This window comes from Populus alba, chromosome 9 (genome assembly GCF_005239225.2).
Source record: "Populus alba chromosome 9, ASM523922v2, whole genome shotgun sequence".
Lineage (NCBI taxonomy): Eukaryota > Viridiplantae > Streptophyta > Magnoliopsida > Malpighiales > Salicaceae > Populus > Populus alba.
Window position 1 is genome coordinate 5813811 of NC_133292.1, and position 14822 is coordinate 5828632.

The window sequence follows — 14822 nt, forward strand, 5'->3', positions numbered from 1 at the left end:
ATTTATGATGAATTATAGAAAGATAATAAACTTTCCAAAAAAAAAAAAAAAAGTCAGAATCATTTCGTGTTACTCAAAAAAGAAAAAAGGTCCACTATACCCTAAAAACCTCTTATCGATTTATTTTATTTTTTAATTTTATGGATAGACAGCAAAGCAGATAAGCGAACTGAGCTTCACTCCCTAAAGAGAGGAAGACACAGAGAGCTTAAACAAATCAACAATGGCAACGACAACAACATGTACTTCTACCACATCTTCCTTCATGCCAACGTACGCCACCTCCACAGTACACCCACAAGACCTTACCCCTTCTCTCCTTTCTTTTAAGCCCCAAATATTCTCTGTCTGCCCATTGATCTCAGACAGGAAATCAAGCAATAGGATCAACTTTTATAGCCAAAAAGAGGCAAAGTATAGACCTTGCAGAGTGGTTGTGGCTGCTTCTTTGGATGCAGAGGCGGAGGTGGGTGAGGAGGTGGAAGAGACAGAGGGAGAAGGAGGTGGTGTGGCAACTGCTACAGTTACTCCTACTAAGCCTAAGAAAGGGAAGGCTGCGTTGCCTTTAAAGAGAGACAGAGTATGTGTGTTCTTGTTTGCGTGTTTTGTCAATGAGTTTTGGCTTTTTATGGTGATTTTATCTGTGGGTTTGGAGGGTTTGCGCTTTGGTTTAAGAATTTAGCAGGTTACGTGCTTAAAAGTTATTGCTTTGGAAGAGAGACTGAGAATTTTGATTGATTGATTTGAAGAATTGATTTAAGTTCTAGTTACTATTTTGAATATTCTTTTTAGTAGTAGAAGTAATTCACTATGAAGAAAGTGAGACTACTGGTTTTTACTGGATTTAGCTTCTACTGAACTCTAGTCTAACAAATTGTTGAATAGATTTTAGAGTTGGCATAGTCCGACTATTCACTTGGTTTGAGTTTGAAGTGCATAGTTTTTGTCATTTTTCAAGATTATTATGTTGCTAGAATTCAGCTTTCTGTCCTTTTATTGGAAATGCCAGACAAGGTCTAAGAGATTCTTGGAAATTCAAAAATTGAGGGAAACAAAAAAGGAGTACGACCTGGGGACAGCAATATCTATGCTAAAGAAAACAGCAAACACAAAGTTTGTTGAAAGTGTTGAAGCTCATTTTCGTCTTAACATCGATCCCAAATATAACGACCAACAGCTGAGAGCAACAGTGAGTTATAACTTTCATGGATTATAAAAAGTTATACACATGGCTTAATCAACTGTTTGCTTAATCAACCGTTAAAATTCCCCCCCCCCCTCACTCTTTGCATAGGTAAATTTGCCCAAGGGAACAGGACAAACTGTTAAAGTTGCAGTGCTCACCCAAGGTAATTGCTCTTTCAGACTTCACCAATTATGAGTTTGTGTATTTAGAAGGCAAGCTGTCATTGTTAATCAGTTTCAGTTCTTTATCTTCTAATTTGTGGAAAACATGAACATTGAGGAGAGACTTTGTGCAACAAAAATAAAAATAAAAATAAAATCAGTTTGTGGATTGGTTGTAACTTACAGAAGACAATCTGGATCAATAACTCTAGGGATGATAGACACAAACAGACATAAATGAGGGTCAACCTTGCAACGACATTTTTGTTGTATTATTTTATTATCCCATTTGAGTTCATTATAGGCTGAAAGTTGTTCCAATTATTTATTGGTCATTGGTTGAAGGAGCCATAACAATTTTAATGCATGCCTGGACTAAAGAGTTCAAATACAAAGCCTGTGGATTGTGATGCACAATTGGACTGTTGTTATATGAAAATTGGTAGCCGTATCTATAGGATTCAAATATATGCCAGTGTTCAAAGAAAGTATGCTGTGCCTAAACATTGATATTTGAGTAATAGTTATTCCTCCCAGGTGCAAACTTGAAGATAAGCATGGGTGTTAGGTCTGATTAGGGAAATGATTGAATGGTTGTGCTGGGTTCCTGTTCTGTTTTCTTTCTTTCTTCTTTTCGAGGTAATTGGGTGATGGATGTGGTTGTGCTGCTATAGTGCCAATTTATGTGAAATATCGAAGTCAAGTGCAATTTTATGTGAAATATTAAGTCGATTATCTTTTGGGAAGTTTTTCTTGTTGTGTAATCTTCCGTATAAAAATTTGGGAAACTTTGGGTTTAGGTGTTTATTGACATGAGCATATAGTTGTTGGGAAAAGGTGGTTTCTGGAGGTTCCAGTGGAGCTTTTGCTTCACTGGGAATTTTGTTGAATGGTTTGCGTGGTAGATGGTGTTTGGAGAGGTTGCTCCTTTTTCTAGAATTTTTTCTTTCATACTTGATGGTTTCATGATCTGAAGAAAGAAGAAACGCTCATCTGGCAAGAAGTCTTCCCCAGGGACACTGTCTTGATAATAAATGTTTCTTCACTTATTTGGTGGTTTTGTTTGGTATTGATTGTAGACTTTCCTACTAAGTTGCGGTGGTTCTTAACTAGTAAATGTGCCGCATGCTATTAAAACTTGAATCCTGCCTATTCAGTAGATTTCCATGGCAGGCAAGATTGTTTCTCTCAGGTCTATTTAACTTAGATTCTTCATACTCCTGTCAAAGAGGATGTTTTTACTCTTGTTATTTGAGTCCATGGAAGAAAGAGAGTTGAGGGGTGATTGCTGGGGGTGTGGTCTCTGAAGAGAGGAGAGAAAGTTCGAGCTTTTACAATATCTTCCATGCGGTGAAAGTTTTGAGCATCCTGAATTTCTGGAAATTGTAATATGGAGTTTCAGATGTCCAACTATTGTGCTGACTGTTAATTATTTCAGGGTTCTGCTTTTAGTTGATTGTTATACCATCTGTCCCTTGAACATGCCATGCCTCTCTCTCTCTCTCTCCTCCCTCCTCTGGAAAACAAGAGTTAATTTTGTTCTTTCACATCACACCAAAAACTAGCTTGTTTTTCTGTCTTGTATGTTCATCCAGAGTAAGTCCAGATGATTAGCAATTTTATATTGTTATTTACTGTGAAATGAATATTTTTAGATCCTTTGTACCAGTCATAACCCCCCTCCCCTTCCCCTTGAAATCATCATAATGTGAGGCAGAGATTTGCAGGTGAAAAGTTCGATGAAGCAAAAAATGCAGGAGCAGATTTGGTTGGTGGTGAGGACCTGATACAACAAATAAAGGGAGGATTTATGCAGTTTGATAAATTAATTGCATCTCCAGATATGATGCCTAAGGTGTTGCTTTGCTATCTTTTCATTGTTTAATATTTTAATGGCATCCATGCATGTGCACTGAATTCCTAATATCTGTAAGATACAATTCCTCAATCCTGTGTAAATATGTTTGAGGGACCAGTAAATTTGAAAATCTAACCATTTTATTTTCTTTCTGTATTCAAATCTTTGTTTTGAGATGCTTTCCTATCGATAGCACTTTTAATATTACTATTTACACTCCACAACATGCAAGCATTTTCTTGCCCCCCCCAAAAAAAAAAATGACAAAAAAAAGAAAGAAAGGGAAGTATTTGTTTGTCACTTGGGTCGTCAAATGATATTAAGTTATATTATGCAGCCTCTTAATGTATGGTTTTGGAGTACAATGTGCTGTTTAATGAAGGATGCAACAGTTTTCTCTCTACAAAATTTTTGGATGCACTTATAGCATCACTAACAACCTGCTAGCAATTGGAAGTCATGCCGGTCAGTTGTCATTGACAGCTTTGAATTTACAGTTGGATTTGATTTTATTATCATACTTCTTTATCAACAATTGATTCTGCTATATTCAAGAAAAATGTCTTTTTTGGTTGTATGAACTACAGTTAGATTGGATATTTTACTTACTTTGGGGATTTAAGCTTAGAAAATGCATCATGGTTGTTGCTCCTAAAGTTACGTAAAAAGGACACTCCCACTTGGAACTGTTTCAATTTATGATGTGATTATGGTTTTGTGCTGTAAACTTTGACCGATCAGACAAATAGTATTGTCTTATACTTGTATCACTTTGTTCCTTGCATCAGGTTGCCAGCTTAGGTAAGATTCTAGGACCACGAGGACTCATGCCAAATCCAAAAGCTGGTACTGTTACAACTGACATACCTCAGGTAATGGCCTCGTCCCCAAACCCCTACCCCACCCTCTGAGTTGGATTTATCATTTTCTCAACCTTCAAGTGGTTTTTCGTAGCGTCCTCCTACACCTTCCATTGGATACAAGTTCTTGTGAAAGCATGCATCGCATAAGATGCAAAAGGAATAATGGAAACAAATCAGAAATGATATAGTAGAGTTTACTCAATCATTCTACATTTAGCCTGTAATTGGACATATGTAAACTTACCAAATACTGCAAAAATATAGTTGCACTCTTATCACCATTGTGAGTGTTAAGCATGTACCAACAGACAAGAGTAGAACTTAATGCATTGAGTGATCGTATTTCATTATACAGATTTTTAGTAGCACTTATGATGTGGCCGCTACCAATTATTATCTTGCATAATGAAATGGATTGATCAAATGCATTTCAGGCAATAGCTGAATTCAAAAGGGGGAAAGTTGAGTACAGAGCAGATAAAACTGGGATTGTTCACATACCTTTCGGGAAAGCTGATTTCTCAGAGGAAGACCTCCTTGTAAACTTGCTAGCTGCGGTAGTATGTTCCAAAATTGACCCTCCTTTCACCTTATATATGTGCATTTCCTTTTTTTTTGGGGTTCGCGGACGCCAAGATGGTTTTCATAGCAATAATCACATGCCATCTTAATGTGCAGAAATCAGCTGAAGCAAACAAGCCATCAGGTGCAAAGGGGGTGTACTGGAAAAGCGCACATATATGCTCATCAATGGGGCCTTCCATTCGGTTGAATACAAGGGAGATGCTCGAATACAAGCTTCCATCGAATGTTTGAATGTAATTAACTCCTGTAAATGATGTCAAGTATCTCTTTCCGAGCTTGCCAGTGTCCAGTAAAGATGTTAGGTGAGGTAGGATGAAGAGAGGTGACCTTGATTGTTGCTTATGGATGAAATTGACATACTCGTTGCATGGTCTTCCTCTGCAGACTCGGGAAATCTTTTATGACAATGATGGTCAATATCTTTATATTTAATTATCATCAGCTTTTGGCCCTCGCTACGCATTTCAAATTGCTAGTTCTTATCGAGGCACAATGGTTAAGCATTTTTTGCCACTGTTTTCCTGTTTTCCTGTTTTCTGTGGCAGGATTTCTTGAATGCTGTAGCTGTACCGATGAGAATGCTAATTTGCAATCTCTTTTTATTTCAATCTTGAGCGTTTAATTTGTTTCTTTGTATGTTCGATGAGCAACTGCATATAGGCTGTTGAAGGGAAGATCAGGGATTATATTCATTTCAGTCGAATTTTAATTGATCCCAAGAACGAAATATATCAACAGTAACATTTGAACATTGATTTTATCTCGGACAACATAGAATGCAAAGATATTAAAATGCACAGGAACTCACTTTCCTTAATTTAATATATTAACATATCTGGGGAAGAAGTTTCTGATCAATATAGTTACATGAGAATCGTCCATGAAATTTGCAAACCATTTTTTTAAATAATAATATATATTTTTTAAAGTAATTACAAATACTTTCAGAGTTGTAAAACCTGATCCGATCAAATATTAAAATAATTAATAATACTAATGCAATGCATGTTATATATGAGTGGGGATGGTGGATTCTTTAATAATAAATATATCTAAATAAAATATATATTTTATTAAAATATCAAATCAGAATCCGTGACAATGTAAACTTAAATGATATTATATTATTAATCATTGGAAATAATCACGAAAACAACTGACTGTATCAAAATTTTAATTTTAATGCAGCTTGAAACTTTTCATGTTAATAAAAAATCCAAAATGACTTTGGAAAGCTGTAACAGATCCGTTGCAACTAGTTTACCATAGAAAACAAGAGAAAAATCTTCAAATTTTCAAAAGAAAAGAAAAGGAGTGAAGTATATTGTCTTTTATAAGAAGACAAGCATGGTTGAAAGATATCAAGAAACAAATATCTACGAGAAGTTGTCAGCCCCCACATTCTTGGTTTAGAACCTCTATCTTCCACTCCTACTTTAAATTATAATGACTTGTCAAACGCACACACCCCTATTTTTTCCATGGCTATCATCACCACCATATGCTCATCATCCACAACCATTTTCTCAGCTATCCCATCTCTCAAGCATCCCCTCTCTCATCAATCACCACCGCCTACCTCTTCTCCTCCCTCCTTTAAGCTTGGTGTATCTTCAATCTCCAATGAAGCAGAACTCGACATTGGAAATGCAACCGAGACTGTGGCTTTGAGTTCTTGGACTGGAGGGGAGGTTTTGTTTGATGGAGAAAGCGATAATGGTGGTCTAAAAGCGAGGAGGAAGAGGAGGAGGAAGAGAAGAAAAGGGCTTGCTCAGTCTCTGGTTGTAGATGATGGGGAGAGGGATGTTGGTCATGAATACAAGAGAGTGATTCTTGAGTCTGTGAAGAGAGGGTACTTGAGCCCAAAAGAGGAAGCAGAGTTTTCTATGTGTCTCAAGGTATGTTTAAAGTGATTTCTTTGTTCTTTGTATTTGGACAATTGAATGCTAGGTTCAGTAGGTTTTATTGTGTAGCTGTATTTCTTAGAATTATATGTCAACAATGAAGGCCAAAAGCAATCGCGAAGTATTCAAAAGGTAATTTGGCAGCGTATGAATGGCTACTCTCTTCAGTTCATGGTTAAGTTCAACTTGCTACCATCCATTCAAGTATTGAATTAAAATCTGATTATTATCACATTATGAAAGATAATTTTCTGCTGTAGTTGAGCAATCAAAGAAATGCCATCAAACTCTCCGTACTCGTCCAATTTCATCAAATTATGAACCCTGTCTGTCTGATTCTGCCATACGCTACCGATGGGCCTCGGATGGCCTGGTATTGAAATTATGATGGAGACCACATGAGACTGCTGATAACAAATTAGCAAGTGTACTGTTGTCACTATGAACCATGGAAACTATGAAGCAATGGACTAAAAACATCAGGCTATTTTAATATGTTTATGCTCTTTCATCGAATCAGTTCACCTTAAAACTAGTCTTGACTGCCAAATACTACTGCATAATCTTATTGGTTAATGGCTGCCTGCTTCTACTTTACCTGAATACGTGTATACCATATTTCATTTGGCCGGTTCTTCTTCCAAGTAATATCAAGGAGCTTCCATAGTTTATCGGTTTGATTGAAATTTTAGATACCTAAAGCAGAGATGTCTAATGCTGAAAATTTTATTCCCAGTGCTCCGTTTGTTATCAGCTTTTCTTGCTCATTTCAAATTTATTATATCAAATATCCAATTTCTTGAAATTAACAGCATGAAGCAAGAATAGAAGCAGCAAGAAGAAGAATTGGAGAAGTTCAAGAGCTTGATCCAACCTCAAAGCAGTTGGCCAAGGCCCTACGGATGGAAAAGAATAATGTAGATAATGTATTGTGTAAGGGAAGAGAATCTCGAGAAAAGATAATTCGCAGCTACCGCAGGCTTGTTGTCTCCATTGCCACAAATTATCAAGACAAAGGATTGAGCCTACAAGACCTTATTCAGGTTCTTAATACCAGTAGGTCCACTTTAATTTCCTTCCAATGGTGTGCTAATAAACAAGATTTTTATGTAGCAGGAAGGGAGCATTGGCCTTCTTCGAGGGGCAGAGAGATTTGATCCACAGAGAGGATATAAGCTATCAACATATGTTTACTGGTGGATTAAAGAAGCCATCCTTACAGCGATATCAAACAACACTAGAATGGTTAGATTACCGGTGAGGACCAACATTAGTAATTTCTTGCTCCTTCACCAGTGATTCCTCATTTGTATTCAAGAAAATCTCCAAGCACTCCATTCAGTTGGAGATGATCTAAATTCTAACCATCGAGAAGTTTTCTTTGAGAGTCTCTAGAGACAGATTAGGATATTGTACTCTTGAAGTGGCATTAACTTGCCACTTGCAAGGTTAATATGCCTGCATAAATATATGGATATAAAAATAGATGAATGAAGAAGAGGGTGGAATTTCTTTCCAGTCTCATAAATCTGATTTCACAGTGTAATACTGCCATTTAAAAGCAACTGTTTCATTTTTGCTATGATTTTAGATAAGAGTTGGATCTAGAATACCTAGTCTCACTTCCTGCCTGAATTGCACTCTAATAGGACATCCTTTTTTTCCTTTTGTTTTTCTAATTTGTAATGTAAATTGGTGCTTCAAGTCTTCATGGTTTAAGATCTTACAAGCATGATGATCCATTGTCCTTGCAACTTCAGGCGTATTATAATGTGGCACCTTTTCCCCTTGCTCATCCTATCTTACAGGCTTACAAGTATTTTTTCAGTAGGTTAGAAGATTGGCTGTGACATACATGCTCATTGTTCATGCAGATTGATATGGCATCTTGCTCACAGAGTGTTCTAATTAGTTTGGGATCCTATGATGAATTTTCATCTTTCAAAAATATCAATTTGTTTCCTGTTTCTTTACTGTAGAGTAGAATGATTTTCAGGAGATAAGCTGGTAATTAGTATGTATGATTAGCTTGATATGTGTAGAGAAGATGGTGGATGCTGGTGGCAAAAATTGCAGGAGCTAACAATGATTTGAGAAACAAATTAAGGCGGCCACCATCCTATGATGAGATTGCCGAAGTGCTCAACATGAAAGTTTCCACAGTGAGGCTTGGTTTTGAGAGGGGTAGAACCCCAATTTCATTGGACCAAGCAGTATTGGGTCAAAATAGCTTGACACTCCAGGTATGAATACTCTTTGGTTTTTAAATTTCAATATCAATGAAAACTTGACACTAGCTTCTTAAATTTGTAAATTGAAGTTCTCTTTAGTGGTCGATTGATCAAGGGTGATCATGTTAGTTGAAGTGTGGTCATTAATCTTCTGATGCAAGTCAGAATCATGGGTTGTTTTAGCTCCAAGGCCAAAGTTCACGAGTCTGTCCAAATCACAACTTTTATGAGTTTTCTTGAATTAATAGGCAGATAAGCAGTTGGATTTTGTACTGAAATCGGAGGGAACACCTCCCCTCCCCCATTTGAAGGCTACCTGCAAAAATGAAAAGGGACATGACAGATTTTATGAGGCTCTTGAATTTACGAGACCGATCCTGTGAAGTCAGGGCAAGTGGTGGCTTCAAACAAACCTTGAACATGGCTCAACCCATAAACGATATTATTACTGAAAAAGGTTTTTTCCAAGCAGAGCATGCTTGATTTGAGATGATTCCTTATTCTAGGAAACATGCCAAGAATCCTGATAGGTTTGCTAAAAACTCACCCCAGTCTGGGACCTGCAGTTACAGGATCTTGAGGCAATAAGAATCTGTTGTATACAATAAACTAATCTTAAACTCAATTGACTTATGTGGCAGGAGATCATACCAGGGCCGGATGAAACAATACCAGAAAACATGGTTAAAAGAGAGTTGTTGAAGCAAGAGTTGGAGAAACTATTCCAGACAGTACTTACAGAAAGAGAAGCACATATATTGAGATTACACTACGGGCTAAATGGACAGACGCCGCAGTCCTGTGAGGAAATAGGAAGACTAGTGAAGCTGTCAAGGGAGAGGGTTCGACAGATTATCTGCACTGCACTATCAAAATTAAGACATAAAGAAATAGTGGAACCTTTGAAGGCATACGCTGTATAGAAGACTCCATTTTTCATAAGCACAACCTGTGAAGATAAATTTGAAAGAGCAAAGGCAGAAAGATTTGTGCATTTTTTTCCATGTATTAAATATTCAAGCAAATATCTGCTAGGAACGAGACATATGACTGTTCATATTCTTTCAATGATATGATCATTTACCATTAGAGATGAAATGTAACTGTATATCATGACGACTGTCTCATATATGGGAGATTAAGCTGGATTTCCTCCTTTCCACTCTTTTTTTGGGGGGTCTAAGAGTTTGTTGTGCTGCAACCATTAGCAACTATACAGTAGCTCAATTATCTGAGAGCAGCCTGATTGAAGACGCTAGCTAGACAGATTTGTCGCCAGAGCCAGCTTCCCAGCACGTTTTACAGCCCCTGCTGCAGCATTTCATGATTCGCATCACGGGGACCACTTGTGATGTGCTACATGTCGGTCTTCTATATGCTGTGGGCAGGAAGATTGTTTGCATTATATTAATAATATTATCCCATAACAAGCAACAAGCGTTTGTAGTCCAACGGTTAGGATAATTGCCTTCCAAGCAATAGACCCGGGTTCGACTCCCGGCAGACGCAATGCCCTTCCTTTTTTTTTTTGGCAAATAACCAATCATCTTACCTCCTGTCCTGAAACAATTTCCCATTTCAAAAAAAAGAAGAAGAAATTGGAAAGGTTTCCTTTCATGAAGTGACAATATTTTGGGGTAGATTGATATGAGTCATAACTAGCAGTCTAGCACACAGTATTTATAGAGAAAATACATACATATGATCTTATTATTATTAATTTTTTTTTTTAATTTGAAAAAGGCACATTGAGCTGCAATATTCGTCATCTTTCCCTTGAGAATTTAGACTACTTGAACAAAAATGTTTAAACGCAATTTTTCTTCTTTCTTTTGTTGCCCCGTATTTTGGTTTAAAATTAAAAACTGAAAGTAAAAAAGGCAACCTGTCTGTGTCGACTGGTTCCTGTCTTCTGTAATAGAAATTTGGAAAAGTCCATTGTGATCTGAACGAGCATTATACTCTCAAACAAATTCGTACGTTTGCATGTAATTACAAATCTACACACTTCACAGTTGTAAAAAAAAAAAAATCCAACACCCACTTGACTACTCACTTACAAAAAATCTAAGCTTCCAGCGAACACTTGCACTGCTGAGGATCGGTAAACTCTCTCCCCCCTCTCTCTCTCCCCCCCCCCTCTCTCTCTCTGGCTTTCTTCAATAAATGGCTCTTTTTGCTTCCATCTCTCCACTCTCTATATCAACTACCCAAATCCCCCGCCCTTTAAACTTTAAGAGGCGACTTTTCTGTCCCTTGGCTACTTTAAGACCACCTTCCCCTGAATCACCACCACCACCACCAGTTTCCTCTAAGAACCACCACCCATCAAAGCCTTTGGTTGAGTCATCTAGACCTCCTTCTGATTCAGGCTTCAACTACGCCCTTGCTAATCCACCTGCCAACCGAATTGTTCAGTTCATTCGTTCCACTGAGTCAAACATTGAGAGGGTAAAAATAACAACATCCAATCTTTTTTTTTTGCTTGTCTTGCTGGAATTTGTATTCTTCCACTGTATAATTTATCTTTTTTCATTTGTTCTTAGACGTGGAAAGTTCAATTTTTTAAAAGATATTACTTGAATGCCTTTTTCTGTGATTTATGCAGTTGTTGGGCCAAATTGATTCAAAAGTAATAAGTAATGAAGGGATTTCTGCTTGTATGCTATGTAATTATAGGCAAATTTAACATTCTAATTCTGCTCAAAGCACTTGGACTTGTAATTCTGGTCTTGATGGTCTTCATTAGCTCTTCATTTCTTCAATATCTCAAGATTTTTTCCCCCTCTTTCTTTAGACATAATCAAGTCTAACAGTGCTCTTCTTTTCATGTCCATTATTATTAAACAGGCAATTTTTGACTTTCGCTTCTTGGCGCTTCTGGCTGTAGTAGGCTCACTTGCTGGTTCCCTCTTGTGCTTTCTAAATGTAATTTCTATTACCCTTCATCCATTGATATGTTGTGAAATCTTAAAGCATAAGAGTTGTATTATTTGGAAGAACGTGTAGTGGAGGTTTACTATCTTAATCAGAGGAGTTTAGAGTGTTTTATAATGGATTATGAGCGAAGAATAGTTCCTCACGATAGCCTAACAATGCACCCAAACACTCACTTCTTGTAATCTTTTCAGGGCTGTGTTTACATTATTGATGCTTACAAAGTTTATTGGACAAGCTGTGTCAAAGGAATTCATACAGGAAAGATGGTTCTACGATTAGTTGAAGCTATTGGTGAGATGTTCTGATTTTTTGGAAGCTTTTACATGAATTATCCCTTAATGTCACTCCTCACACGAGACCTATATTTTTATCCACCAAGAAAAAATCATTGTGCTACTTACGATGAAACTGTGTTGTATAAAGGGAATTTTTAGTCTATAACATTTCGATGGCAGTTATGAGAAACAGAAGTGAACTTAACTACTTCTATGCATCTCAATTCTGTCTCATTCAGCAGAATGTCACCGTATTGCCATAGTTTTCATTTTACAATGTTTCATCCAACTTCCCATTTCCACTGTTTTAACTTAATTATTAGTTATCACAGGAGTTCAGAAATTATAACTGCTGAACTCAATTACATATAACACTAAGAGCAAAAACAACTGCAATGGTAAGATGGTACAAAACACTCTGCGGATTTGTATGCTGTGGCCCTGCAGTCAACGTTAGCCCCATTTCAATGTCTTGTGTGTTTGAACTTCCTTATTTTTCTTCTTGTTCATTCAATTGGAATTTCATAACTCATAACTCATTATCAAGAGCTCAAACGCCGCTATCGCTGTGCATGTGTGCATGCTTTCTTAATGTGCATGTCATCACACATGATATTATGCTGTTTCGTACTCGAGCACTTGTTTGGCATCTCCAAATAATTCATTTGCCTTGGAATTTCAGTTGTAGTTAAACTTGTATCCTAATGTAATGCGTTCTGTGTAGATGTTTATCTTGCTGGGACTGTGATGCTTATATTTGGCATGGGCTTATATGGATTATTCATCTGCAATGTTCCTCCTGATGCTCCTGCTAGTGATGATCGTGCCCTGAAAGGCTCATCCTTGTTTGGAATGTTTGCCTTGAAGGTTAACATATAAACTTGCAAAAGCATTCTCTTATTCTCTTGCCAATATATTAGCACCTGGGTGAATCATTTCTGCAGGAGACTCCATCGAGCTCCACAATTCATTAATCTTTTTCTTTGCTCTTCTAATTTTTAAAGTTATATAAAAAAAATTGAATGCCTTTTCTTGGTTTATAGGAAAGGCCAAAATGGATGAAAATCAGCTCACTCGATGAACTGAAGACAAAAGTGGGACATGTTATTGTCATGATTCTCTTAGTAAAGATGTTTGAGAGGAGCAAGATGGTGACGATAGCCACTGGTGTAGATCTACTAAGCTATTCTGTTTGTATTTTCTTATCATCTGCTTCTTTGTACATCCTTTCAAACCTGCACAAGTCAGAATAGAAGTTCCTGACCTATGATGCATATAATGTAATTAAAAACATCTTCAGAGTATATTTCACAAAAAGAAACAAAAACATCTTCCTGAGAATGAATTCTATTTATCGTTCAGAGTTCGTAGACAATCTCTAATCGCCATGCATGTGAGGAATGCTACAACCTGCTGCAATTATTGCTACTGTGATTCTGGACAGTGTGTGGTGCACACTAGACTAACGGCCTCGCATGTAATAAAAGCAACCATGTAGATTCAAAACCTGCATAAACAATATAAAGGTTGTTGTTGTACATGGACCCCTCCATTGTCCATGTAGGAAAGCTAAACAAGAGGGAAATGCGAAGTTTGGGAGACACGAGAAGAACAATAAAATCCAAGAGGGAAAATAACTAGGGAACTAAAAGAAAGGTACTTTATGAATTAAATGAATCACTTATTTCTCAACTATATCGCGATTTTTCAACTTATAAATTACAAGAAGTTTCTTTGGGAAAGCTTAGCGTGCTGCTTTGCAAAGTTTTTAATGTCATTGAACAAGTTCTTCAGGATTTATTTACTTGCACTCAAGAGTGACAACTATTTCTGCATTTTTTACAAGAAAGTAAGAGAAAGAGAGGCTCTCAAATACCTGGTTATTTTAAGCTTGTCATTCTTGGGTTTGAAACTCGAGCGTTTCCAGTTACGAGCACAATGTCTTGTTCTCTTCTTGGATCCCCACAGCCTCAGTTCAATCCTGGCACTGCAGGAGTCGGCCAAGTTTTGATTTTGGGAATTGAATGAAGATTGAAAACAGTGCAGCAGCAGAAGGATTTGAAAAAAATGGCGGCAGCAGGTGGAAAGGCAAGTTGAAGTTTGAAGAAAGCAGCAGTGAAGTTCCCAGCCCATGCTTCTTGGGGGAGTGTTATTAATGCCGAAGTCAAAGCCAAGCTGACACCATCCTCTAAGTGTTAACTTGGGCAAAATTTTTCGGGATTCGTGATAAATTAATCTTTCCCAACTCATCACCAGGTTCATCAAGCTCAACAATGTTAGAGCCTTGGCAAATTATATGCTGACCGAATTAACCAATTAAGGGAGAAAAGTCCAATCAAAATACAATTAAAAACAAAATCATGTTGCAAAATTAATCCATGATAAATTTTATATGATCATGTTAATTATTTAAACTTCAGATCTACTCTTTAAAAAAAATTAGAAAGCGTAAATCTAAATTATATTAAAAAGAAAACAACTTTTAACATTAAAGTTCATGACTTTTTAATTTAATCCATATCTAAATAAAATCCCAGCAAATTCGCTTTTTTAGATAGCAATTAGATATCATACAAACCCAAAATTAACAAGATTTTTTTTTTCTTTTCCCCTCACTCGTATGATCTCTTCCCTATGACAATAGATTGATGGGCCTTTTCATATATTGTCTAATAATTGGATTTGTGCTACTACACATGCTCTATATTTTCCCCTCATCAATTCTTGATTCTCAAGATTCCTGCTCACGGATGAAGGGATTCGTTCAACTTTAATTGTAACGGGGAACTTTAATTTCACATGGGCAGATTATAGGACTC

At 36.9% G+C, this 14822-nt stretch overlaps 3 protein-coding genes and 1 non-coding gene across 4 annotated transcripts; all 4 read left to right on the top strand.

The window, feature by feature from the left end:
- The first annotated feature begins 120 nt into the window (after nt 1-120).
- Nucleotides 121-5085, top strand: LOC118035100 (large ribosomal subunit protein uL1c). The gene is made up of 7 exons (XM_035040588.2): nt 121-580; nt 1010-1189; nt 1295-1349; nt 3075-3202; nt 3994-4077; nt 4503-4628; nt 4747-5085. Exons 1-7 carry the CDS (start codon nt 224-226, stop codon nt 4882-4884), a joined length of 1068 nt encoding a protein of 355 aa, XP_034896479.1. The 5' UTR covers nt 121-223; the 3' UTR covers nt 4885-5085.
- A 965-nt stretch (nt 5086-6050) lies between these two features.
- LOC118035281 (RNA polymerase sigma factor sigD, chloroplastic) lies at nt 6051-9971 on the top strand. Its single transcript, XM_035040814.2, has 5 exons — nt 6051-6551; nt 7370-7600; nt 7674-7814; nt 8600-8800; nt 9430-9971. Exons 1-5 carry the CDS (start codon nt 6135-6137, stop codon nt 9709-9711), a joined length of 1272 nt encoding a protein of 423 aa, XP_034896705.1. The 5' UTR covers nt 6051-6134; the 3' UTR covers nt 9712-9971.
- A 254-nt stretch (nt 9972-10225) lies between these two features.
- On the top strand, nt 10226-10297 carry TRNAG-UCC (transfer RNA glycine (anticodon UCC)). The gene has a single exon. It is a non-coding gene; the product is annotated as a tRNA-Gly (tRNA).
- A 612-nt stretch (nt 10298-10909) lies between these two features.
- LOC118035284 (uncharacterized) lies at nt 10910-13344 on the top strand. Its single transcript, XM_035040818.2, has 5 exons — nt 10910-11239; nt 11639-11716; nt 11920-12019; nt 12728-12870; nt 13047-13344. Exons 1-5 carry the CDS (start codon nt 10955-10957, stop codon nt 13254-13256), a joined length of 816 nt encoding a protein of 271 aa, XP_034896709.1. The 5' UTR covers nt 10910-10954; the 3' UTR covers nt 13257-13344.
- Nucleotides 13345-14822: the final 1478 nt, after the last annotated feature.